The sequence below is a fragment of the Aphidius gifuensis genome, linkage group LG5, assembly GCF_014905175.1.
Source record: "Aphidius gifuensis isolate YNYX2018 linkage group LG5, ASM1490517v1, whole genome shotgun sequence".
NCBI lineage: Eukaryota > Metazoa > Arthropoda > Insecta > Hymenoptera > Braconidae > Aphidius > Aphidius gifuensis.
Genome location: NC_057792.1, coordinates 3167846 through 3191785, shown reverse-complemented (window position 1 = coordinate 3191785; position 23940 = coordinate 3167846). Strand labels below are relative to the sequence as shown.

Here is a 23940-nt window from a genome sequence, read left to right as displayed (position 1 = left end):
CCTTCTCTCAACCACATGTAAAATTATTTATTATTTCACTTATATTTATTTCAATAATAGTTTGTGTGTTCGTGTGTGTCAAAATCAAACTCCACTGGAGTTTCCAACCTCCTCGGGTTCGGAGACGTTTATTTATCTTCTCGTGTGCCACTAAACATCAAGTTTATATATTATTTATCATTATTTATTATTTTTTTATTATTCTTACTTTTTTTTTTAAATAAAATAATAATAATTCAAAAGTCTAATAACATCAATGAGTGTTTACAAAATATATTACAAATTTACCTACTGTTTTTTTTTTTGGTTTGTTTTACAAGTCAATTTATTAATGATTAATAACTATTGTTATTAATATTTAGTGTTATTGTAATCAGAGATAGTGATACTATCTAAATACATAACCAGAAATATTTAAAAAATATATTAAAACGCAATGGTGGACGATTGGTGAGTCCATCGTCACTTTCTATCCTCAAATCATTTATTATTATATTTTTATTAATTAATTTTTTTTTTTTTATTATTATCGTGGTGATTTTCCTGTCATTATTATTATTTACCATAAATATTCATGGATTATTTATTTGTGTTTATGTGACCTGTTTGTGTGTGTGTGTGTGTAGTTTTTTTTTTTTTAATATTAATTTTTTGTATTTTTGTTTTTTTGAAATATAATTTTTTTTGTTTTTTGTTATCTGTTCAAGTTGACCGTGATGACAGCTGATGATTTTTTTTTTTTTTTTTTGGATTATGTAAATTGACAGTACTTAATTTTCTTGGTGGATTTTAATTTTTTTTTTTTTTTAACCCACGCGTTTTGCGTGGAATTACTGCGGATGCCTCGCCCGAAGGATTTACACCAACTCTAAATATGTGAGTTGAAGAAAAAAATATTAAAAAATAATTTAAATAATTTAAAATTATATATTATTTATTTATAAATTATTATTATTTGTAATATTAAATAATAAAACAATGTTTAAATTATTTTAATTTGAATATTTTACTTTTTTTTTTTTTTGACATTTAAATTATGGAAAATAATATTTTGTTATTTTAATTTTTTTCTATGATTTATTTTTTTTTGTGGGTCATAGTGTGTTTAGATATATTACTAGAAATATTTTTATATTATTTCTAGACATTTTCTTTCGTTGAGTGAATTTTTTTACCTTGCAAAAATTCCATTGAGATAATTTTTTTTTAATTTTTGTTTATTACTTTTTACCTGTTCTTTTGACACAATTCTTTTTTGTCTGGGGAGTGAATTAAATTTTCATAATGTCAAGTGGGTTTATGGGAATAAAAAAAAATGTAAAATAACAAAGAATAAAAATATACGCGAATTGCAATGACAATGACCCGAGGGAACTTCCTCATTGATAATCCAGCCGAGTTTAATTTTAATTTTTTTTTTTTAATTTTGTATTTAAAAACCCACGTGATGTGAATCATCAATTTTTATCAATATTTTTTCACGACCTGTTTAAATAAATAAACATTATTTTGTTGCAATTTTTAGTGTGTCTTTATTAGATATTTTAAAATGCGAATATTTAGGCCAACAGTCAACAAATTTATCATCTTTTAATATCGTCATGGTAATATTTAGTTTAATTTTAGAATCGAAAAAAATTAATAAATAAAATCTTATCATATTATTTTAATCAAATTTTTATTATTCTTTTTTTTTTTTCCTTTAATTAAATAATCAAGATGATTTTTATAGATTAAAATTTATATGCTCCAAATTCATTTAAAGACTTTAAAATTTATAAAATATACAAAATAGTTTCTAATTTTATTTTTTTAAAAACATCGCATGACGACTTGCAATTACGCATTCTCGCATGTCCGCTTTTATAAATTTTTATATATAATATTATTATATTTTTTTATACATATATTTATATCATTTTATTTTTTATTTTTATCATCATTTTGTATGTAATAATAACAGACATCTCGAGGTAATTTTCCAGCGAATAAAAGAAAAAATAAAATGCAAAAAATTATTTAACTAAAAAATTTATTTATAAATTATTTTAATAAACAATAAATGACAATTAAATTTATCCAAAGATTAATTTGACTTTGTATTTTTGTATTTTAAATAATTTTAAAAAATATATTTGTTATTTTAAAATCATTTTATTTATCATTGTTTTATTTGGCTTTTTTTTATTATTTTCAATGCGGTTTTCGATTAAATGATCAACACACTGGTATCGTTTGTATTTGCACGCGATTTGCTGACGTGATTATGTTTCTTCCGCATTTAGAATCCAACATGACTTAGATATATCTAGATGAATCACAATGGTCAGTTTAAATAATAATATGCATGTGTATTTATTTTTACGTACCACCACGTACAATCGATTAAACGCCTTATATTTTTTTTTTTTTTTTTAAATCATTATTGTGTTTCTTTTTGTCTTGGATTTTTTTTTTATTATAATGCTACTACCTTCTTTACAAGTCCAACTTTGTAAACTCAAACGTCAATCGAACAGACTACAATATTAACCAACCAGTTTTACCTCATTCTGGATGACTCATTTGTAATAAAAACAAATAAAAATTCAATGAAATAAAATACATTAGAGAACATGAAAAATAAAGAAAAACTCGAATAAAAAAAATGAATTTTTATTAATATTAATATTAATAATAAACAATGCTAAATATAATTATTTTTTTTTTATCATTAAAAAATGAATAAGAGTTTTATAATGATGAAGGTTTTTTTATTTTTTTTTCTATTTATTGTTTAGCCATTTGTTACTAATTAACATTGTGGCTTGAATTTATAAATATGTAAAAATAGCTATATATTTTAATTTATTTTTAAAACCCATCAAACTCGAAATTATTTGTACAAAAATATAAATCAAAAATCAATTTTAAAAGAGCGGATATAAAAACTTGATTCAAGTAATTTAAAAACGAAAAAAAAAAAAAAATTTATCATATCCTTTTAAATTCTTTTAATAGAAAACATAAAAATATATACAAAATAAAATGTATTATTTTTACTAACCGGATGTTAAAATTAGAAACAATTAAAAAATAATTCATATCATATTTTTTTTATATGTCAAATTGATAAGTTAAAATTATTATCTAAAAAAAAAAAACTGTTAAAAAGAAATTAAATTGTACAATAGGTGTCATCGAAGATATAGAAAATAAAAAAAAAATTGATAAGATTGATTCAAATATAAATAAGAATAAAATGATTGAAAAGAAAAAAAAAAAAAAAAAAATTAGCCAGTTTATTATCAAGCAAGACGACAAAATGTTGAAATTAAAAAATCTATAATTTAAAAAAAAAATTTAAATACCAAAGTGAATCATCAACACTTAATAATCAGTATAAAAAAAAAAATAATAATAATTTAGTTAGAATTGATCGATGCATTTGCATAGAAGCCAGTAAAGAAGATTTTTTTTCTTGTTTTTATTCAACCAAGTGCAATTACTGTACAAGAGACAAGATAAAAAAAAAAAAAAAAAAGAGCTAAGTAAGAATAAGAAGTAGGGATACATATGTATGACGTCTTAATTTTTGTACTCAGTTGCTTAGGCACATTCTGAGGTCAATGAAGCCGATGATCTGACAGAAAGTTCCGCGTTGTTGTCCGGCCAATTAATGTCAAATTTTCTATTGAAAAAAAATATATAAAAACGTCCAAAGACACCTCAAATAAATCAATAAAATTATCTAAAAAAAATAAATCAAAAAAATTTATTTAATAATCAATTTAACATAAACAATTGATTATTACTATTTTTTATTAAAAAGAAATATTTATTTGATAAATATATTTTTGTTGAAATAGAAAAAAATTATTTAATATAATTAACACTTATTTAATTTATGTGATAAAATTAATGTCGTTCTAGTTTTAAAATTCAAGCATTTACTTTGCTGCATCTCGGTCGTCAACTTGGGGGTAAAAAACTACAATTTTTATTAATAGAATATATACATAGTCAATCTGTATTTTACATGTGTGTATTTTCATGTTTACCAATCTCTTTACCTCTCATCATCATCATCATCAACATCATCTCAAAGTTTAGTTTAAAAAAAAACAAAGAAATAATATGAATTTCGATAATTTAAAAAATTCGATAGAAATATTAATTATTTAAATTTTTCATTATGAAAATCATCAATGTCTTTAAAAACATTATAATAATAATTAAAATTAACTATTTTAAATGAGAGTTAAAATATATTTAATTGCCCACTTGTGATTTATTTTATTTTTTTTTTATTCTCAACTGTTTTTTGTGCCTACTCAAGACGTTGTTGGTAAAATTAGAAAAATAAAATTGTTGATCATTGTACACGCTTCCACGCGTTTGAGAGTGCCAGCAAGTTGTTCTGCAAGATAAAAAATATATATATATAAAATATAAAAGAGACTTGATCTACAAAATAATCAGGGCGGAGGTTTTTTGTTGCTTGAGGCAACTGTTAATATTTGTCATTTAAAACTCATTATATTAACTTAAAAAATAAATTGTTTTTTGTTTTTATTTTGTTGCAGAAATTAAAGATGAATTTACTTGATGATATTTTTTAATATTAAAAAAAAAGAAGAAAAATATATTTGATAATAAATAAAGCTTAGTGATTAATAAATAAATAAATAAAATAAAATAATCAAGATGATGCATGATCATGGACATCATGCAGCTAGAAAACAAACACCTCTATCACCAGAAGTTGCATTGGCAAATGATGTATTTGATCAATTTTGTAATGCATCAACACTTAAATCAATTCTTGGACATTTTCGTCATTTATGTGAATTACTTAATATGCGACCAAATACATTTCCACAATTTTATCCAAAATTTAAATCAAAATTACGCTCATGGAAAGCACAAGCATTGTGGAAAAAATTTGATTTAAAAGCAAATCATAAATGTTATAATCGTGGTAAAGCAAGTTCAAATACACGTGTAAGTAATTAAATAATCTTAAAAATATGTCAATGATTTTAATTGTAATTTAATGAATAATAAAAAAAAAATTACAGGTATTAATAATTGGTGGTGGACCATGTGGTTTAAGATCAGCAATTGAAGCTCAATTACTTGGTGCAAAAGTTGTTGTTATTGAAAAACGTGATCGTATGTCAAGAAATAATGTATTACATTTATGGCCATTTGTCATTCAAGATCTTCGTAGTTTAGGTGCTAAAAAATTTTTTGGTAAATTTTGTGCTGGTTCAATTGATCATATAAGTATACGTCAATTACAATGTATACTATTAAAAGTATCATTAATACTTGGTGTTGAATTTTATGAGGGTGTTAGTTTTGATTCATTAATACCACCACCATCACCTACAACAACATCATCATCATCATCATCATCAAAAAATGCTAATGATAATGGAGATGACAATGACAATGACAATGATGATGATGATAATATTGATGAAGATGTTAAAATTGGTTGGCATGCTAATACAACACCATCTGATCATCCAGTATCACAATATGAATTTGATGTATTAATTGGTGCTGATGGTAAACGTAATACACTTGATGGTTTTAAACGTAAAGAATTTCGTGGTAAATTAGCAATAGCAATAACAGCAAATTTTATAAATAAAAGAACAGAAGCTGAAGCACGTGTTGAAGAAATAAGTGGTGTTGCATTTATATTTAATCAAAAATTTTTTAAAGAATTATATCAAGATACTGGTATTGATCTTGAAAATATTGTTTATTATAAAGATGATACTCATTATTTTGTAATGACTGCTAAAAAACATAGTTTAATTGATAAAGGTGTTATATTACATGATCATCCAGATACAGCAAAATTATTAGCCAAAGATAATGTTAATAGAGATGCACTTATGTTATATGCACGTGAAGCTGCTGATTTTTCAACTCAATATCAAATGATGAATATGGAATTTGCTGTTAATCATTATGGACAACCAGATGTTGCTATGTTTGATTTTACATCAATGTATGCTGCTGAAAATGCATCACGTGTTATTGAAAAAAATGGTTTTAAATTATTACAAATACTTGTTGGTGATAGTTTATTAGAGCCATTTTGGCCAACTGGTTCTGGTTGTGCACGTGGTTTTTTAAGTTCAATGGATGCTGGATGGTCAATTAAAAGTTGGAGTAATACATTAACAACACCACTTGATGTTATTGCTGAAAGAGAATCAATATATCGTTTACTTGGACAAACAACACCTGAAAATTTAAATCGTGATTATGCTGCATATACACTTGATCCACATACACGTTATCCAAATTTAAATGTACGATCAGTATCAACAATACAAGTTATGGGATTATGGGATACTGATGATCCAGATAAAATTAAACAACCATTCCCTCTACCATTAAATTATAATAATAATAATAATATTGAATTACCAAAAAAACGTAGAAAACGTGATATACAAATACATCCAGATACATTATTAAATTGGCTACAAAGACAAGTTGTATTATATGATAATGTACAAATAACTGATATGACTAATTCATTTAAAGATGGTCTTGCTATTTGTGCAATAATACATCGTTATAGACCAGATTTAATTGATTTTTATTCACTTAAAAGTGATGAAACGGAAAAAAATAATCAACTTGCTTATGATGTACTTGAAAAAGAACTTGGTATATCACCTGTAAGTATTTTTTTTTTTTCTTTTCTTTTCTTTTATTCCAAGAGAATGATTTTTTTTTTATTCGTAGTTTGATCTCATTTCTTTTTTTTTGACCCTTTTTTTTTTTTTTACCGTTGTTGTTTAATGAACACTACTAACAACAAAAAAAAATAAATTAAATGTAGATTATGACGGGTGAAGAAATGGTCAATTGTGATGTGCCTGATAAACTTGACATGTTTTCATATTTAACACAAGTTTATGAAGTCTTCAAAGGTGAAATACCATTCGTCAAATATCCAAAATTGGTGAGTATATTTAATGCTTGTTTATTTTTAAAATATTTAAATCAAAATCATTGGATTTTTAAAATACATATATCTATATATTTATTTACCATTGAAATGATTTAAATTGTTGAGTGAATAGTTTTGATGATCCCTTATTTTTCCTTTAAAAAACCTTTTTTTTTTCTTTTGGTTTTTTTTTTTTTTCGTTCTTTTGTGATGCGTGAAAGCAGGAACCTGAGACAGATGAAAGACCATTGTATGACAAGCAGCTGGCACAATTGACAAAATGTGGATTGATTGGTAGAATAACCAAGCATGATGGTACAACAAGAACTCGGCATTCAAGATCATCACGTCATAATAATGAAAATTTACAAACAATTGATAAAAAAATTGATGCAAGTCTTGGAAGAAGATCAAGAAAACGACGTAGTACTGAAAAAATGGGAGCAAGTGTTGTAAGTATTTTTATTATATTTATTTCATTTTAAATATATTTTTAAATATTAATATTAATTTAGTCACCCTGGAAGCTGGGGATTACAAAATTTTATCATGGATTATTTGTCGTTATTTTTATTTATACTGTTGGACTTACAATAATGCAATTTTTGGATGTAAAAATATTAATTTAAAAAAAATTGTATCAAGTCAGTTATTTTTATTTTTATTTATTTTTTTTTGATAAACTTTTAAATATTTTTTTAAACAATTGTTATTATTTTATTTTTGAATAATTATTTATTTGATGAATTTAATTTTTTTTTGTGGGATAATTTAAATAATTATAAATGAAATAAAGGAAGAAAGACAGAAGAGATTAGAGGACATTGTGAACAATCGTATTGAACGTATGAAGAGACGTCAATTTTTACGTAAAATGGCAACTCAACAATTTTATAAAAGTATACAAATGCTACAAGTTAATGCTAAAAATGATAAAGATGAGCCATTTGAAGATTATTCAATATTTTTATATCGTCAAACTGCTGCTGATTTCAAGGATCGTGTTAAAGAATTAGAGCAGAAAATATTATATCCAGTAAGAGTTTGTTAGGTTTTTTTTTTTTTTTTCATTTTTAAATTTAGAAAACTGGTGTGAAAGCGATGCTGAGATTTCAACGCTTCATTAATCCACATGACAATATTTTCTCTAATTCAACTATTTTTTTTTTTTTTTGTTTATATTTACAAACAAAAAAAAAAATAAATAACGTTTGTGTGATTTTTTTTAATATCATTTTTTGGCCCATTATAATTATCTAATTACTAATCAAAAAAAAAAAAAAAAATACCTGCATAGTGTTTTGAAACAAATTTTGATGTTGTAATTGATTTTTATTTTGTCTTTTAATTTGGTTTTTTATTTAAAAATATTTATATATTAATTCTTGTATTTGTTTTTTTTTTTGTTTTTGAATTATTTCAATTTTAGGATAGAGATCCAAAAATGTTGCTACATCAAAAGGGTGGTGCTGATGAAGATTTTTCAGGAAGAATAAAAAATTTTGAAGATAAATTACGTGGTAATTCATCAATTGATAAAAAACCACGTGATCTTTTACGTGCAATTGGAAAAATAGAAAAAAGTGATTGGAATGTTAAAGAAATTGAAAAAAAAATTGAAGAAAGTAAAATGAATTGTGGATCAAAACAAGATCGTGAACGTGTACCAAAATGGAGTCGTGAACAATTTTTAGCACGTCAAATAAAAATGGAAAAAAAAGGAAATGATACAACAACAAATGATGATAAAAAATATGCTGAAATTGATAATACATTAAAATTTATTGATAAAAAAATTAAAGAAGGTAATATACTTGGTCATAATAAAGTATCAGCAATGGCTGAACAATTTACAAATAAACAAAATGACAATAATGAACAACAATTAAAAATTCAACGTTCAAATTCAAAAGCAGCAATTGTATTACCAACACAAGGTGGTTCTGAAACATGTCATTTTTGTGATAAAAGAGTTTATCTTATGGAACGTTTAAGTGCTGAGGGTAAATATTTTCATCGTGGTTGTTTTCGTTGTGAATATTGTTCAACATCATTACGTATTGGTAATCATACATTTGATAGAGATAAAAATGGTGGTCGTTTTTATTGTACTCAACATTTTGGTTTAACTGGTACAATTAAAACAAGAATTGATAAAAAAAAAATACCACTTATTAATAAAGAAAATATTATTGATACACCAAATAAATTACAAATAAATACAGAAAAAAATTTATTAAAACCACCAATTGATGGTGTTGTTGGATTGGATTTACTTGATCGTGGACAAACACCAGAAAGAATTGAATTTAAAAATCGTGCTGGTATGTCTGATGCTGAAGAGGCACACAGTCAAATGGATGAAGATGAATGGACTGATAGAAATTTTGGTGCATCAGCTGCTGAAATGGGATCAAGTGATGATATTTCTGACATGAGGTATATAAAATTAAACACATTAAAAAATATATTAACTTGATTTTAAATTTATTTTTCTTATTTATGTATTTTTTTTTATTTCTCTCAAGTGATTCTGATGAAGAAAATGAAATTTACGAAGAAGCTATTGATCAACCATTGACAACTGAAGGTACAATTGAATTAGCTAAAAATTGGACATTACGTTATTCAACAAATCCTCAAGGTTCTGAAAATAATTCTGATACTGGTAGCAATGAATACGAGGATTCAAGTGATGAATATACAAGCGAGGGTAGGTACACAAAAAAAAATAAAGACAAAAAAACAAAACAAACAATTAAATTATATATACCAACATTTAATATAAAATCATAAAAAAAAAAAAAAAAAGAAAAATAGACTGTATGATTGTGAAGTGTATTTGAGTGTGTGATTGTGTACGTGTATTGCACAATTCTCAATTCCCAGAGAATGTGTATTGTCGTTGTTATGTATGCATTTAAAAATATGTATATTCAGACAATATTCCATAATCTTAAAACGACTTGATGTATAGGAGACTGGCACAGCAGAAACGAGGATTGGTGGCGAGAAGGAGAAAAAAGGAAGTTTGGCTGAAGGTACCACCACGTGAATCAGATGACACGGAGACTGGATCAGAAACAGAGGTGATTAATCATACAACAACAGCAACAACAACACCAACACCTACAACAACGACAACGACAAATTCAATAATTAATTTAAATAATAATAATATATCAAATAATGATAAAAAAAAAATTTTTTTTGATGCATTATCAACAAATGAGGTAGATGGACGGTAAAATAATGATGGTAGGTATTAGTTGTGATCAGTAATTCAGGCAAATTGTGTTAATTTATATGAATGGTAATAAAATAACTTTAAATGCCATTTGATGATTTGAAATCATTACATTGAGAAAATTATCAATAACATCAGGTATTAGTGAAAAAAATTATTTAGATGATAAACCAATTGAAGATTCATTTGATATATTAAAAAAAGAATTAAAATTAAGAAGAGAAAAAAAATTAATTAATGATTTAACACAATTAAGACCATTGTCTTGTGAAACAGCTAAAACAAAAATGAATGAATATTTTGATAAATTTGAAAAACAAAAAATTAATAATGATATTGATAAAATTGATGATAATAATTTAGAAATAAAATCACGTATTTCAGATAAAATTAAAAGTAAAGATTTAGTAAAATATTTTAATAATAATTCAATTGATATTAATGATGATAAAAATTTAGATAATATAATTGATAAAACAAAAAAAAATATTTTATTAAAAAAACAAAAAAGTTTTATTGAACCAAAATTAAAATTATCACCAATATTTTCATGTAAAAATAATTATTTAATTAAAAAAACAAATAGTTTTTCATCATCACAAAATTATGATGATTGCTTAAATATAAATGATAATCAAATAAAACGTATATCTATTATTGAAAGTGAAATAGTATTGCCAAAAGAAAAAATTTTAACAACACAAAATATACCAAAAAAACCAGAAAGAAAATATATTTCATCTGAATTAAATTCACCTGATAGACAAAAAAAATTAATAAATCATATTGATAATGTTCCTTCGTCTTCAAAAATTACAAATATTAATTCACCAAGTAGTTCAGTTAAAATTTCTTCTAAATCGGTTAAAAAATCATCACGAAATGATCATGAAAAAAATAAAAAAGACAAGTGCATAATTTCATAATCATTTATCATTATTTTATATTTAACAAGAATTAAAAAAAAAAAAGCACATAAATCATGAAAAAAAAAAAATTACTAACATAATTTTAAAACGAAAAAAAAGATTATTAATATTTTCTAATTAATGGTGGTTAAATGATGCACATGTAACGATGATTTTCATAACAATAAACTGTGTGAGATATTATTTTAGACTCTGAACAAAAAAAAATATATAAATAATAATTTAAAAATTAAAGAAAACGATAGTAATATGATAATTGATAGAAAAAAGAAGCGAAAATAAATTGGACAAACAGAAGATCCCAAGGTAACAATGTTAAAAAAAAATATTTCAAATGAGAATGGTGTGTCTTTGTGCTCATTAACCGAATTAACGATTTTTTAAAAATCCAAAATACAAAATTTATTTATTTATTTATTTAAAAAATAATTGGATTTATAAAAAATTTCGAAATTAATCATTGCGTGAATCCCAAAATGCTTGAAGTAGATTTTATTTTTTTTTATTTTTTATTATCATCTTCTCGTAACTGACAATTAATTTACAAAAAAAAAAAAAATATTTTTTCTTACTAAAGTTATTAATTAATATCTCGCCTGCTTATTGTTTTTATTTTTTTTCAATTTTTTTTTTTAACTGAAAATGATCGTTTATGTGATTAAATTAACCCTCGATAATCACATTAATTTTTTTTCTGTTTAAAAAATAATATTATGCTAAAAAAAAGAAGCAAAAAACTTTTTACAAAAAAAAAGTATTAATGTTATTTTAAGTAAAAAAAACATGTATAAATATTTAAACAAATTTTTTTTTTCTTAGGTTGCATCTGACGAGACAACAAGTGAAGAGTGTCTTGAAAATTCAGCAACAGAAATATCAACTGATTCAGAATTTGAGCATGATGGTACAACACCAACTCAACCAGATATCCCTGAAATAACAATAAATGATGCATTTATTAGAAAAACACGTGGACAATATGTTGAACCAAAAAAAGTACAAATAAAATCACGTATGATATCACCAGTGAATGGTAATTTACGTCCTATAATTGATGAACCGTCCAAAAAAACATCTCAAATATTATCAAAAAATAAAGAAGCATCATTATTATCTAACAAAAATAACCAATCATCAAGCAAAGATTTAATTAAAAATGATTTAACAACACGTCCAACAACACTATTTAATCCATCACCATTAATAAATCCACGTAAAGGTGATTATTTATTAAATCGTACACATTCAACTGGTGGAATTGCATCAAAATCATCACTTGAATTAAAAAAGAAATTTTTACTTGGTCCATCATCAATTGGTGGTAGTGTTATTAAATCTGGTTCAACATCAAATGTCGATACAAAATTACGTAATTTTACTGATGCAATATCACAACATCAAAAATTATTAAATCCAGCACCAGAACCAAGTCCAACAATGCAAGCATTTTTACAAGGTACAAATAAATTACATAATACACCAAATATACCATTATCACCTATATTAAAAAATTTATCAACAACAACAACATCAACATTAAATGACAATAAAAAGAATGAAATATTTAATTTTAATAAAATCCATTTACCAGATTTAATTAAAGAAACAAATATCATTGATTCAAATAAAATAACAAATAATTATCATAAAAAAAATCATGATAATGATGATGATGATATTGATGAAATAACAAAAATTGAAAATTTAAAAATTATTGATGATTTAATAAGCAATATTGATGATAAATGTGAAGATAGACCACGTAGTCCAGTTGAAGAAACGCCAATAATTGTTTCACAAGTTAATTGGACCAATGATGTTAATAAAAATGATAAAATTGATAATGATGATAGTTCTGATGATTTAGAAATAGACAGTGATTCATTATCATCAAGTGAAACAGATGATAATGATGATAAAATAACTAGAAAAAATATAGATTTACCAAAATTAAAAATACACAATACAGATGGTAATTTGCTGCATGATGATAATATTGAACCAGATTCAATTGAATGTTTTGCAATGAATAATTTAGCTAAAAATAATAAAACTGCTGATGATGAAGAAGATGAAAATGACATAATAAAAACACCAGTTAATGAAATAAAAAATATATGGCATAAATCAACAAATGAAATTGAAATATTAAATAATAATATTAAAACACTTGATATACATAATGCACAGCCATGTTTAAGTACTTGTAGTAGTCCAACAACATCATTAACATCAAATGTATCATGTAAAAATGATGAATCAATTGATAATGATTTAACAACAACAACAACAGCAGCATTAACTGAAACTGAACTATCTGAATGGGCAATTGATGGTGAAATAATATTACAAAATGATATACATGATACAGATTATAATATTAATAATAAAAAAATTAATTATAAAAATGCTCAAATTGCTAAAGAAGAAGATTTAACAGATATTGATACATTATCTGATAATAAAATATATAATAATAGTAATAATAATAAAACAGTACAATTGCCAAATAATGATACATCAAAATTATTAGTTAATGATGAAGATATTGATTATATGGATACAGATAATGAATCATTATTAGACAGTCTAAAAGATACACAAAATATACCAATTATTAAAAATCGTGGATACATTGAATTTGTTAATGTTCCTGGTATATCAACAAATTATATTAATAATAATATTAATAGTAATAACAATAGTAATAACAATACAAATGCACCAATAGCACAATCTGAAATTGTAAATGATTTTATTATTTATAATGATGATAATTATAATAATAAATATGATAATAATGTTATTGAAATAAATCCAGTAACACTTGATGATGTTAAAGAACGTTTAAATGTTAAAAAAAATATTGATACAACACATTGTAAAGATGATGAAATAAATGAAACAAGTATTAATGATGTTGGACAATCAATGGATGAAGATAGTTTATTAATGATTGAACAACCAGAAGATACAACAACAACTAGTGAATTAACAACAATAAAAGCAAATCCAATAATTTGTACATTACCAATTAATGATACAAATGATATTAATAATCCTGATTATATTGAATATGTTAAACGTTTACAATCAAGAATTGCTGAATTTAGTAATGTCAAGGATTCAATTGACATTAGAAAATCAAAACGTAAAAATTCAAAAGTTTTAGTACAACAACAACAACAAGAACAAGAACAACGTTCATCAAATGATATTATTATTGAAGAAAATAAAACAAATGATAATACAAATAATATAAATAATAATAATAAAAATTATAATTCACCAGCAACATCAAGAAAACTTGAAGAATTAACACGTGAAAGATCAAAACAAAAAAATTTAATACAAGATTTATTAATGGATAAAATTGAAGCACATAAACAAAAATCTGCTGAAAAAAAAGCTAAACGTGCTGCACGTAATGCATCATTTAATAATGGATTAAAAACAAGTGGTTCATTGACATTTGTACCTGGTAATTTGGGAGTACAATGTAGTACACCAATTAGAACAACATTTGCTGAAGCAAAAAAAACACTTGATTTTACAAAAAATAATAATGATGATGATGATAATAATGATGATGTATTTAAAACACCAATAGCACCACCAAGATTAAAACATGAAGAGGCTAGAAAAACAGCTGAAAAAGCCAAACAAGAAGCACGTGAACGTGCTAGATTAAAAAGTGATGAAGATTTGGGTCTAAGTCCAGAGGATAAAATAAAATTATTAAAAATGAAATTTTCAAAAAGACAATTATCAATGGAAGAACGTAAAAAATTTATTGATAATGATTATAATGATAATATTAATAATAACGAAAGTACACGTCATTATAGTTTAACAATAAATAAAAATATTGGTAAGCTACAATCAAGTAAAAGCACTGATAATGTTAAAATACTTAATAAAAAAATTAATAATAATGATGATAATTTAAATAATAATTTACCATCATTAGCTAAAAGTCTTGATGTACTTATTGATAATAATAATGATGATGATGATAAAAAAATATTATTAAAAATTGATAATATTGATGATAATGTTGTTGTTAAAAGAGATAAAAAAAAAATTAAAGATCCAGAAAGAAGAAAGAGTATTATTCAAGCTGTTTCTGATTTTTTTAAAAAAAAAGATACAACACCATCACCAACTGGAATTAAAGATAAAAATTCAATGTTTAGAATAACTGGTAGAAAAGATAAATTAAAGGTAAATATTTTTCGTAATTTTATTAATTTCAAAATCAAATTATAAATTATCTAATTTTATTTATTTCTTTTTTTTTTTTTTTCATTAATATTTTTACAGTTATTTAGATCTTATTCCGAAGAATATGTTGTAAGCAAAATGAAAAATAAAAAAAAGACAATTTTTAAAAATATAGCTAGATAATTATTAGATGCTTTATAAATTATTTTTTCTTTTGTTTATGCTTATGTATATTGTTATTTGAGATTTTATTTTTTTACAATGTAGAAAATTAATTGAAAAAAAATTTATTATTTCTTGTTATTGTCTGCAATTTATTTGTCATTTAAATAGAAAATGAATCAGTTGTTATTATTTTATTTCTTTTGATAAATTTAGCTTGTTTTTTGTGTAGAAAAAAGAGTGAAATATCAATTTAAAAAACTAATGATTTATTATGAAATATTTACAGATTGATAAAATGGAAAGTAAATCTGATATCCGGCCAAAATCAATAAGTGAAGGAATGTTGATTGAAAATTTTTTGCGTCATGAATCATTGCCATCAGTACCACCACCGCCAATAAATTATTCATTTAATGAAACTCAAATATCTGATGATTCATTGTCAGATGATAATTCAAAAACAACAACAGCTGCTGTACCATCACCATCAAAAATAAATAAAAATACAACAATTGATGAATCATGTAGTAGTATAACACGTAAATTAAAAAATCAAAAAAAATTAAATCGTCAAGCACAATTAAAACGTTTGAGAATTGCACAAGAAATACAAAGAAAATTAGAAGAAACAGAAGTTAAACAACGTGATTTAGAATATCGTGGTGTATCTGTTGAAAAAGCATTACGTGGTGAAGGTGAATATACTGGAAAAAATGAAAATCAATTATTTGGTGAATGGTTTGATCTTATGAAAGAAAGAACTGATTTACGTAGACTTGAAAAAGAATTACTAGTACGAGCACAAGAAGTACAACTTGAAGATCGTCATGAAAGATTGGAGCATGAATTACGTGAAAGACTTGCTGATGATGGTAATTATTATACATATTTTTTATTGTTAAAATATCTTAAATTAATTATTAATTATTGTATTTGTTTTTAGATACTAAAAAAACAAGTGAAGATGTTAAAAAAGAAGGTGAAATATTAACTGAAATGTTGGAAATTGTTGCTAAAAGAGATTCACTTATCGCATTACTTGAAGAGGAACGAAAAAGGTGGCGTAAATCCTCGTGCCCAACACTTATTACACATTATCGCACAAATTTATCCAATGCTAATACCTTTACACTTTTTAATTCACCAATTATTTTTATATTTTTATTAATTATTTGTTTTTTTATTTCAAATTATTTTATTACTATATTACTATCTTATTTTATTGATTAGATAAATTTTTATTTTATATTTTTCCTATGCTTAGTAACCTTTACCATAAAAATTTTTCCAAATTTTTTAAATTGCATGATTTTACTGCATTTACTATTTTTAATAATGCATGGTTTGTTTTTATTTTTTATTTTTTTTAAATTTCATATTTTATTATGCATGCTTGTTTGGATAATTATTTAAAAAATATATTATTCATATTTAAAGTATTTTTTTTTTTTGAAAAAGTAAATGACATTTTATTGATAAATTAATATTTATTTAATAATACACAATTAAACTATGAACATATTTAAAAATGTGTTTATTTTTGGGCAATGAGGAATTGTGCAATTGTGACTTCGCTTTTAAATAAAAAAAAAAATATGTTTATTCGTTTTCTGCATTTTGAGTGAAATTATTATTTTTGGGAATGGTAAGATTAATTATTATTTTTCTTTAAATGACATGTGATTGATTTTTTTATTGTTTTATTTAAAGCATGAAAGTTTTTTCCCTAAATGTAATTGTTTTTCGCTGGAGTTTAATAATTTAAAATTAATTTTTTATATGGATTTTTTTAAATTTCAGATACAAAGATGAGGATAAAGACCTTGAGGCTCAAATGAAAGCCAAGGGTTTAAAATCAACACATGTAGAAAAAAATGACACCAAGTATACGGTCTAAATTTAATAATTTCTTTTTTAAAAATTTTTTAGAATTTTTATTTTATTACTTTACTTTGGAATTGTCAAGACTGTTTGGTTTATAATAATCAATGGATTTGATTTTAATTTGTAAATTTTCTATACAATAAAATTTACAAGAATAATTAATTAAAAAAAAACATCAAAGATTGGGCTGTATACAAGAAAATAATAAAGAATAAAAAAAAATATTTTTTCATAAATATACAATTAAATTGACGGAATTTAAATAAAGTAAAGGAATTAATAATGCGTGATATTGTAAATTTTATAAGCATAAAAAATGATAATGATGAAAAGTTTTGATGAGAATATATTTTGCTTCAAAAAAAAAAAAAAAAGAAATAACAAAAAAAATATTAAAATACACTTGATTTGACTATTGAATGTAATAATTAATTTCAAAATTTAAAAACAATAGTATTATTAAATTGTGGTGTTTTAGAATTAATTGTTAATGACTGTATAAATAATTTTCTTTTTTTTTTCGCTTGAGTTATACATTGAAAATAAAAAAACACAGTGATCATGATGATAAAAAAATAAACAAGTATCAAAATTATACCATGTTATTATTGATTTAATTTAATTTATATTAATTTAGTTATAAAAAATAAAAATTATTTAAAATAATAAAGATCATCATCCAAATAATAGTTTTTTACTTTTTCTCATAGTTAACTAGAAATATATATAATTTTTAATTCACCTAGTCTTTCAAGAATTTTTATTTTTATTAAATATTATAATAAAATAATTATTAATAGTTTAAAAATAAAAAATACTAAAACTTAAATGTACAAAATAAATTTTAAATAATGTTCATGCTAAAGTAAGTATAATTTTTATTTTATTTTTCTTAATTTAAGTTAATATTTTAATGAGTAATTGGGTTGTTTAAGTTGACTCAACATTCAATAGATTCATGTACTATTGCATTAAAAATAAAAAATATAATTCAACATAAATAATATATAATGATTATTGATATATTAATTTATTATCAGATTTTAAAATTAAATTTCATGCCTAATGCCTCAATTTAAGAACCCAAAGCCTTGATGGTTCTTAAAAATAAGCCGTTTATTTTTCCTGCTTTCCTGATACTTTTTCAGGCCATAATTATTCAAAGCCATAAAATCTGTCTCCAGATTAAATAGGCATTATGATAATTTTAATGATCTAATAATTTTTTATATTAAAAATAAAACAACTACATGGAAAAATAAACAACAAAAAAAAATTAATTATTCTACAAACACAATATTTAACAATTATTATTTATTTTGTTTAATTATTAATTTTATAAACTATTAAAAAAATTTCGAAATATCATTTGTTATTAACACAATTTTCTTAACTAAATAATAATAGAAAAAATTATTAATATAATATTTTAAATAAATTAATTAACAATATAAAATTTTATTAATTAATTTATTTTTTGTTGATCTTAGTTTGTTATTAATAATAATTATTTATGTTTGTTTTAATTTTTTATAGATTATTTTCTATCATACCGCATGCGGTTTTCGACACTTTCGCCACTTTCGTGACTTTGAAGCGTTCTTAAGTCTCCAACGGTATCAGGATAACAGAAAGAGCAAAGAGTTTTTTTTATTAAAAAACAATCCTATTTAGAACAAATCCTATAAGAAGAAATACATATAAAAATTTTATTAATATATATTACTTAACAATTAAAATAAATATATTAACTTTTTAATATTATTATTAATGTTTAATTTGTTTAAACGATTCAACAAATAATAATTAATTATTAAAATGACTATTTATTTAACAATTTATTCAATAATATATAAAAAACATTAAAAATATTATTATTTAATAATTATATAAATAAATAAATAAACAACATAAAGACAATATTTTATTTTATTATAGTCAAATTAATTTAGTAAATTACTAATTTGTTTTTTTTTATTTATTTCTAAAATTATTGTATGAGATTCAATGAGATTGCATGAGTTATATATTTCTATGATACCGTATGCGGTTTTCGTCACTTTCGTGACTTTGAAGCGTTCTTAGGTCGGCCGTAGTATCAGGAGAACAGAAAAAGAGAAGAGTAAATAAATAACTCAACTCCTATATAAAATAAAAAGTTAAATATATCGAATAGACAAGTAATAATAATAATTATAAATTATATATGTAACTTGTAAATTATAAATTTTGGTAGAAAAATTTATCTTAAAAATTTCTTTGTAGACATAGCTAATGGAAATTTAAATTGCAAAAAAAAAAAAACTATTTAAAAAACGAAATGTTACGATAAATTATTCTCTCTAACACTCGATATATTTGGATGATGTCAATAAAAGGATAAAAGAAGCATCATATGTATTGCTTTATTTAAATAAAATGCAAAAACCATATAAAAATAGTTCAGTCTATGCAATATTAATACAAAATAATAATTTATTATTGTCTTCCAAGTAAATATTCACTCTGATGACTTGACGATGCTCGACAATATGAGTAAACTCAATTTTTTTATATCTTAAATAGTTTATACGAATTGCTTTTGTAAAAAAATACGAAAAACAAATAAAAAAAGGTTCAATATTAATTCTATTACATATTAATAAAAAATTATTAATCTTTGTTTTAATTATTTAATTTAAATGCGAGGATCGAAATATATTTCTATCGTATACCGTATACAATATACCGTATACGGTTTTAGTGTCTTTACGGAGTTCTTAAGTCTCTGATGGTATCAGGATAACAGAAAGTAGTAAGAGTATTTTAGTTTTCTAAAATATATATTGAATTTGAACAAGATTGAATGAGAATTTTTTGCTAGGAGATTGTATGCGGTTGATGACACTTTAGTGACTTTGAAGCGTCGTTAAGTCTCCGACGATATCAGGATAACAGAATAATTCAAGAGGCATTGCTGATAGACTGTAACATTGTCAATAACTCTTGAATTATCATGTTATCCCCATTACAGACCGGAGATTTTGGCTCGGAAGACGATTGTACGATGGTGGTTGTTGGACGAACGGACACGACGACGACGACAACAAAACGATTGATAGATAGATAGACAGTCGACAGGCTTGGTGACTAAATAGCTACGTCAGTATCAAAAAAACATATTTTGTAAAGAGGTATCTCATTTATTTAAGAGCGCCTTTAAATTGTTACTTGTACCTCCTTGACTATTATGTTTTTCGAATATCAATCAGTGATATTTTGCCACCACGGTATCAAATACGATGATGTGAGTTGATTTAGACAATGATAATCAAGCTGACCACCTGACTCTTCTCTCAGGTTGTCACGAAAAATGAGTTTGAGAATCGAGCCCCTGCTCACCTCAAGAATCATACTATTGTATCCGTCAGGCCATGGGTTAGATTTAAAAAAAAAAAAACCATCAGAGTTGGAAAAAAACTTGGTAAAAAAATATAAACCCATGCAAATACCATGGAGTAGATCTTCACCTGTAAGACAAATTTCAACACGTTGCAGCAAAATAGAAAATAAGGTTAGTCCAAAAGGCTGTTACCAAGTTCGCTCCCAAGCCGGATTAAAGCCAGTACCAATAATTAAGCCAGTTAAATAATTAATATGTTGATTATTCTTTTTAGCTATTATACGGTCATCATGATGATCATTCATATGCCAAAGATGTACTGACAATTGAACGTGTTAATGATGATTGCCTGGCTGAAATATTCATGTATCTTCCAGCATGTGAAAGACCAAAAATTGCATTGGGTATGATAATGATAATTAACATACAAGATAAATTATTTAATATTGATAATAATTTATTTTTTTAGTATGCAAACAATGGAAAAGAGCCCTTGATTATTACTCTTGGTTTAATGTCAAAAAACTTGAACTAACTTATTGGAGATATGATGAGTATCCAAATTTATTAACGAAAAATTATCCAACAATCGATGGACAATTTAGTTTTTTAAAATCGCTGCTTAATAAATGTGGTCGTTATTTAACAAAATTAGACTTGACAGCATATAGCCATTTTAACATAGTACCAGTTATCAATGAATCTTGTCCAAATCTTGTAGAGCTTCAAATAAGAATTGAACATATTGACGATGCAATATTAGATAATGCATTTACACGTCTTTTGAAACTAAAAGTATTGAAAATTATATTTCAATGTTTTAAAACGCACGGTACATTTATACCTGTTGCTTTAATCAATTCATTGTTAAACGTTGCTGATACATTGACTGAACTGAATTTGTCAAATTGGTCTGAATGCATGGAAGACAGTACTAATTTTCCAGGTGAAATCACTAGTGTAAGTTAAACTTTATAAAAAAAAAATATTCTATTCCTTTTTATTCTTTACATATAGGTACTTATGAATTATTTGTTTTGCAGGTGATTTCTCAACTGAAGGCCTTGAAAACGTTTCAATTTGCTGGTGTGAAAAGTCCCGAAAGTTTAATCGATTATTTAGGTTTGACGGAATCTACAATACAATTCACTAGTGACGAGTGTAAATATAGTGAAAATAAATTTGATTTCCAAAAAAAATATAAGTCGGTCAAGAGTTTAGATATTAGAAAGTCCCGAGTTACTGATGATTTTTTATATAATGTTGCCAATGTCATGAAGGAATTAGAATCACTACGAATGTTTGGTACTTGGTTAACCGATGCTGGTATAGTAGCAATTTCAAAGATGAATTATTTAAGAAATCTTGATTGTTACGGGTTTAATAACGTCACTGACTCTTCAATTAAATTACTCAAAAATATGGAAGTTGTGTACTTACCATACAGCAATAAAATTACAGATGAATCAGCCATGAAAGTTCTTGAAAATTCACCAGAGTTGGAATATTTTAGCGTTGAAAAGACAAGTGTAACTTCTGAATTTATCAAAAAAGCAGAAGAAATATCAAGAAATCGTAAAAAAAAATTGGAAGTAATCATGTCATGTGAAGATGGTATGCCTATCAGACAAATTGAATATGATTATTTAACAGTCAATTATGTTAAAAAAGAGAAAAAAAAAAAAAAAATTAGATAATTCATGTTCATCAGCTATTGATAATTATAGATATAAATTTGATAATTTTGTCAGCCTTGTTAATTTTAATAACTTTCATCAAATTTTTTAATTAATTTTACCTTAAAATTATTAAAGTAATAAACTCTTTAATTTATATAAGAAAAAAATTAAAATAAAAATTGATAAATTTACTGATTTATTTAAAATTATTTATCTTATTTAATTGGTTGTTCCAGTAAATGTTTTGTGAAGGGTACGACAAGTTTATTTGTAATTATTAGTATTTTTTATTTTGATAATTGAGGGTCCGGATTCTATAACATGCTGAGCGCTCGGAGGCCTATAAAACGTAACAATTGCGTTAAAACAAAAAAATACCATGTGAATCGACATATTTTCTCAAAAATATACAATTAAAAATTATATATTTATTGTGTTTAATATTTTATCGAAACAAATTTCAGGTCTAATGTCATACTAATTGGACAATTATCGAATGACTTGCTTGGCGTAATGTTACATGTAATATTACTGTATTGTTTTATCAATTTGTTGGTAATGCCGTCGGTGTACAGTTTTTCAGCAAGATGTCGAGTGCTTTTGAATTGAAAATTGTCGTGAAGTAACATTGCCATCTAATGTTAGTGTTTTTCCCAAATTTTCAAATCTTTGTTAAATACCAACCGATTCATTAACCAACAATTGTGAGCTGCCGCATATCAGATCCGTAGCGAACGTATGCGCAATCAACTCCACTCACTGTAAATACTAACTTTGCGCATGCAAACATATATAAATTGTGGCGGCGTGCTCAAAGCAATTTGTTAATTAATGAATAACTTGGTTAATTATTGCTAAAAAAATTTGAAAATTTGGGAAAAACTTCTTGATATATAGATGAACAATGTTGCCACTGACAAGTTTTTCAATTCTAAAATTTTCTCGACACTTTTTTATCTTGAAGTTTGAAAAACGTATTTTCCGACCGGCATTACTCAATAAATTGATAAAAAAAAACAATACAAGTAAATATTATTTTTTAAGTTATTTTTATTATCGCTAGGCTATGACAAAACTATATGCCAAGTTTCAAGTCGATTCATTAATTATTAACAAAGTTATGACGAGTTAGACCTGGAAAAATAATGTTTTTTTCGAAAAAAAAAATATTAAACTTTTTTTTTTAATTCATTAAATAATTATAATTGAATATAATTTATTTGAAAGAAAATATGTCATTTTTGATTCTTCACATGAAGGTATTTTTTTTTTTTTTTTTTAATTGTTTTGAAATTTTTGTCAATTTAACCTGAGCAACGTTACGTTTTATAGGCCTCCGAGCGCTCAGCATGTTATAGAATCCGGACCTTCAATTCAAATCGTCTCATCCTTGAGCCCCGGGGTATTGATAGCCAGTTTATTAGCGTCATTTTAAGATATTTACTTCTCATGGCGCTGAAATTGGC

The 23940-nt window shown here is 24.0% G+C and overlaps 2 protein-coding genes across 2 annotated transcripts; both read left to right on the top strand.

The window, feature by feature from the left end:
* Nucleotides 1-17595, top strand: LOC122856900 (F-actin-monooxygenase Mical). Its single transcript, XM_044158788.1, has 15 exons — nucleotides 1-450; nucleotides 708-876; nucleotides 4566-4983; nucleotides 5061-6689; nucleotides 6854-6976; nucleotides 7189-7416; nucleotides 7761-8000; nucleotides 8394-9403; nucleotides 9493-9681; nucleotides 9942-10053; nucleotides 11960-15364; nucleotides 15464-15493; nucleotides 15816-16401; nucleotides 16473-16587; nucleotides 17330-17595. The coding sequence occupies exons 3-15, from the start codon at nucleotides 4687-4689 to the stop codon at nucleotides 17424-17426; spliced, it is 8061 nt and encodes a 2686-aa protein (XP_044014723.1). The 5' UTR covers nucleotides 1-450; nucleotides 708-876; nucleotides 4566-4686; the 3' UTR covers nucleotides 17427-17595.
* A 3299-nt stretch (nucleotides 17596-20894) lies between these two features.
* LOC122856208 lies at nucleotides 20895-21764 on the top strand. The gene is made up of 3 exons (XM_044157900.1): nucleotides 20895-20966; nucleotides 21070-21199; nucleotides 21265-21764. The coding sequence occupies exons 1-3, from the start codon at nucleotides 20895-20897 to the stop codon at nucleotides 21762-21764; spliced, it is 702 nt and encodes a 233-aa protein (XP_044013835.1).
* The last annotated feature ends 2176 nt before the right edge of the window (nucleotides 21765-23940 follow it).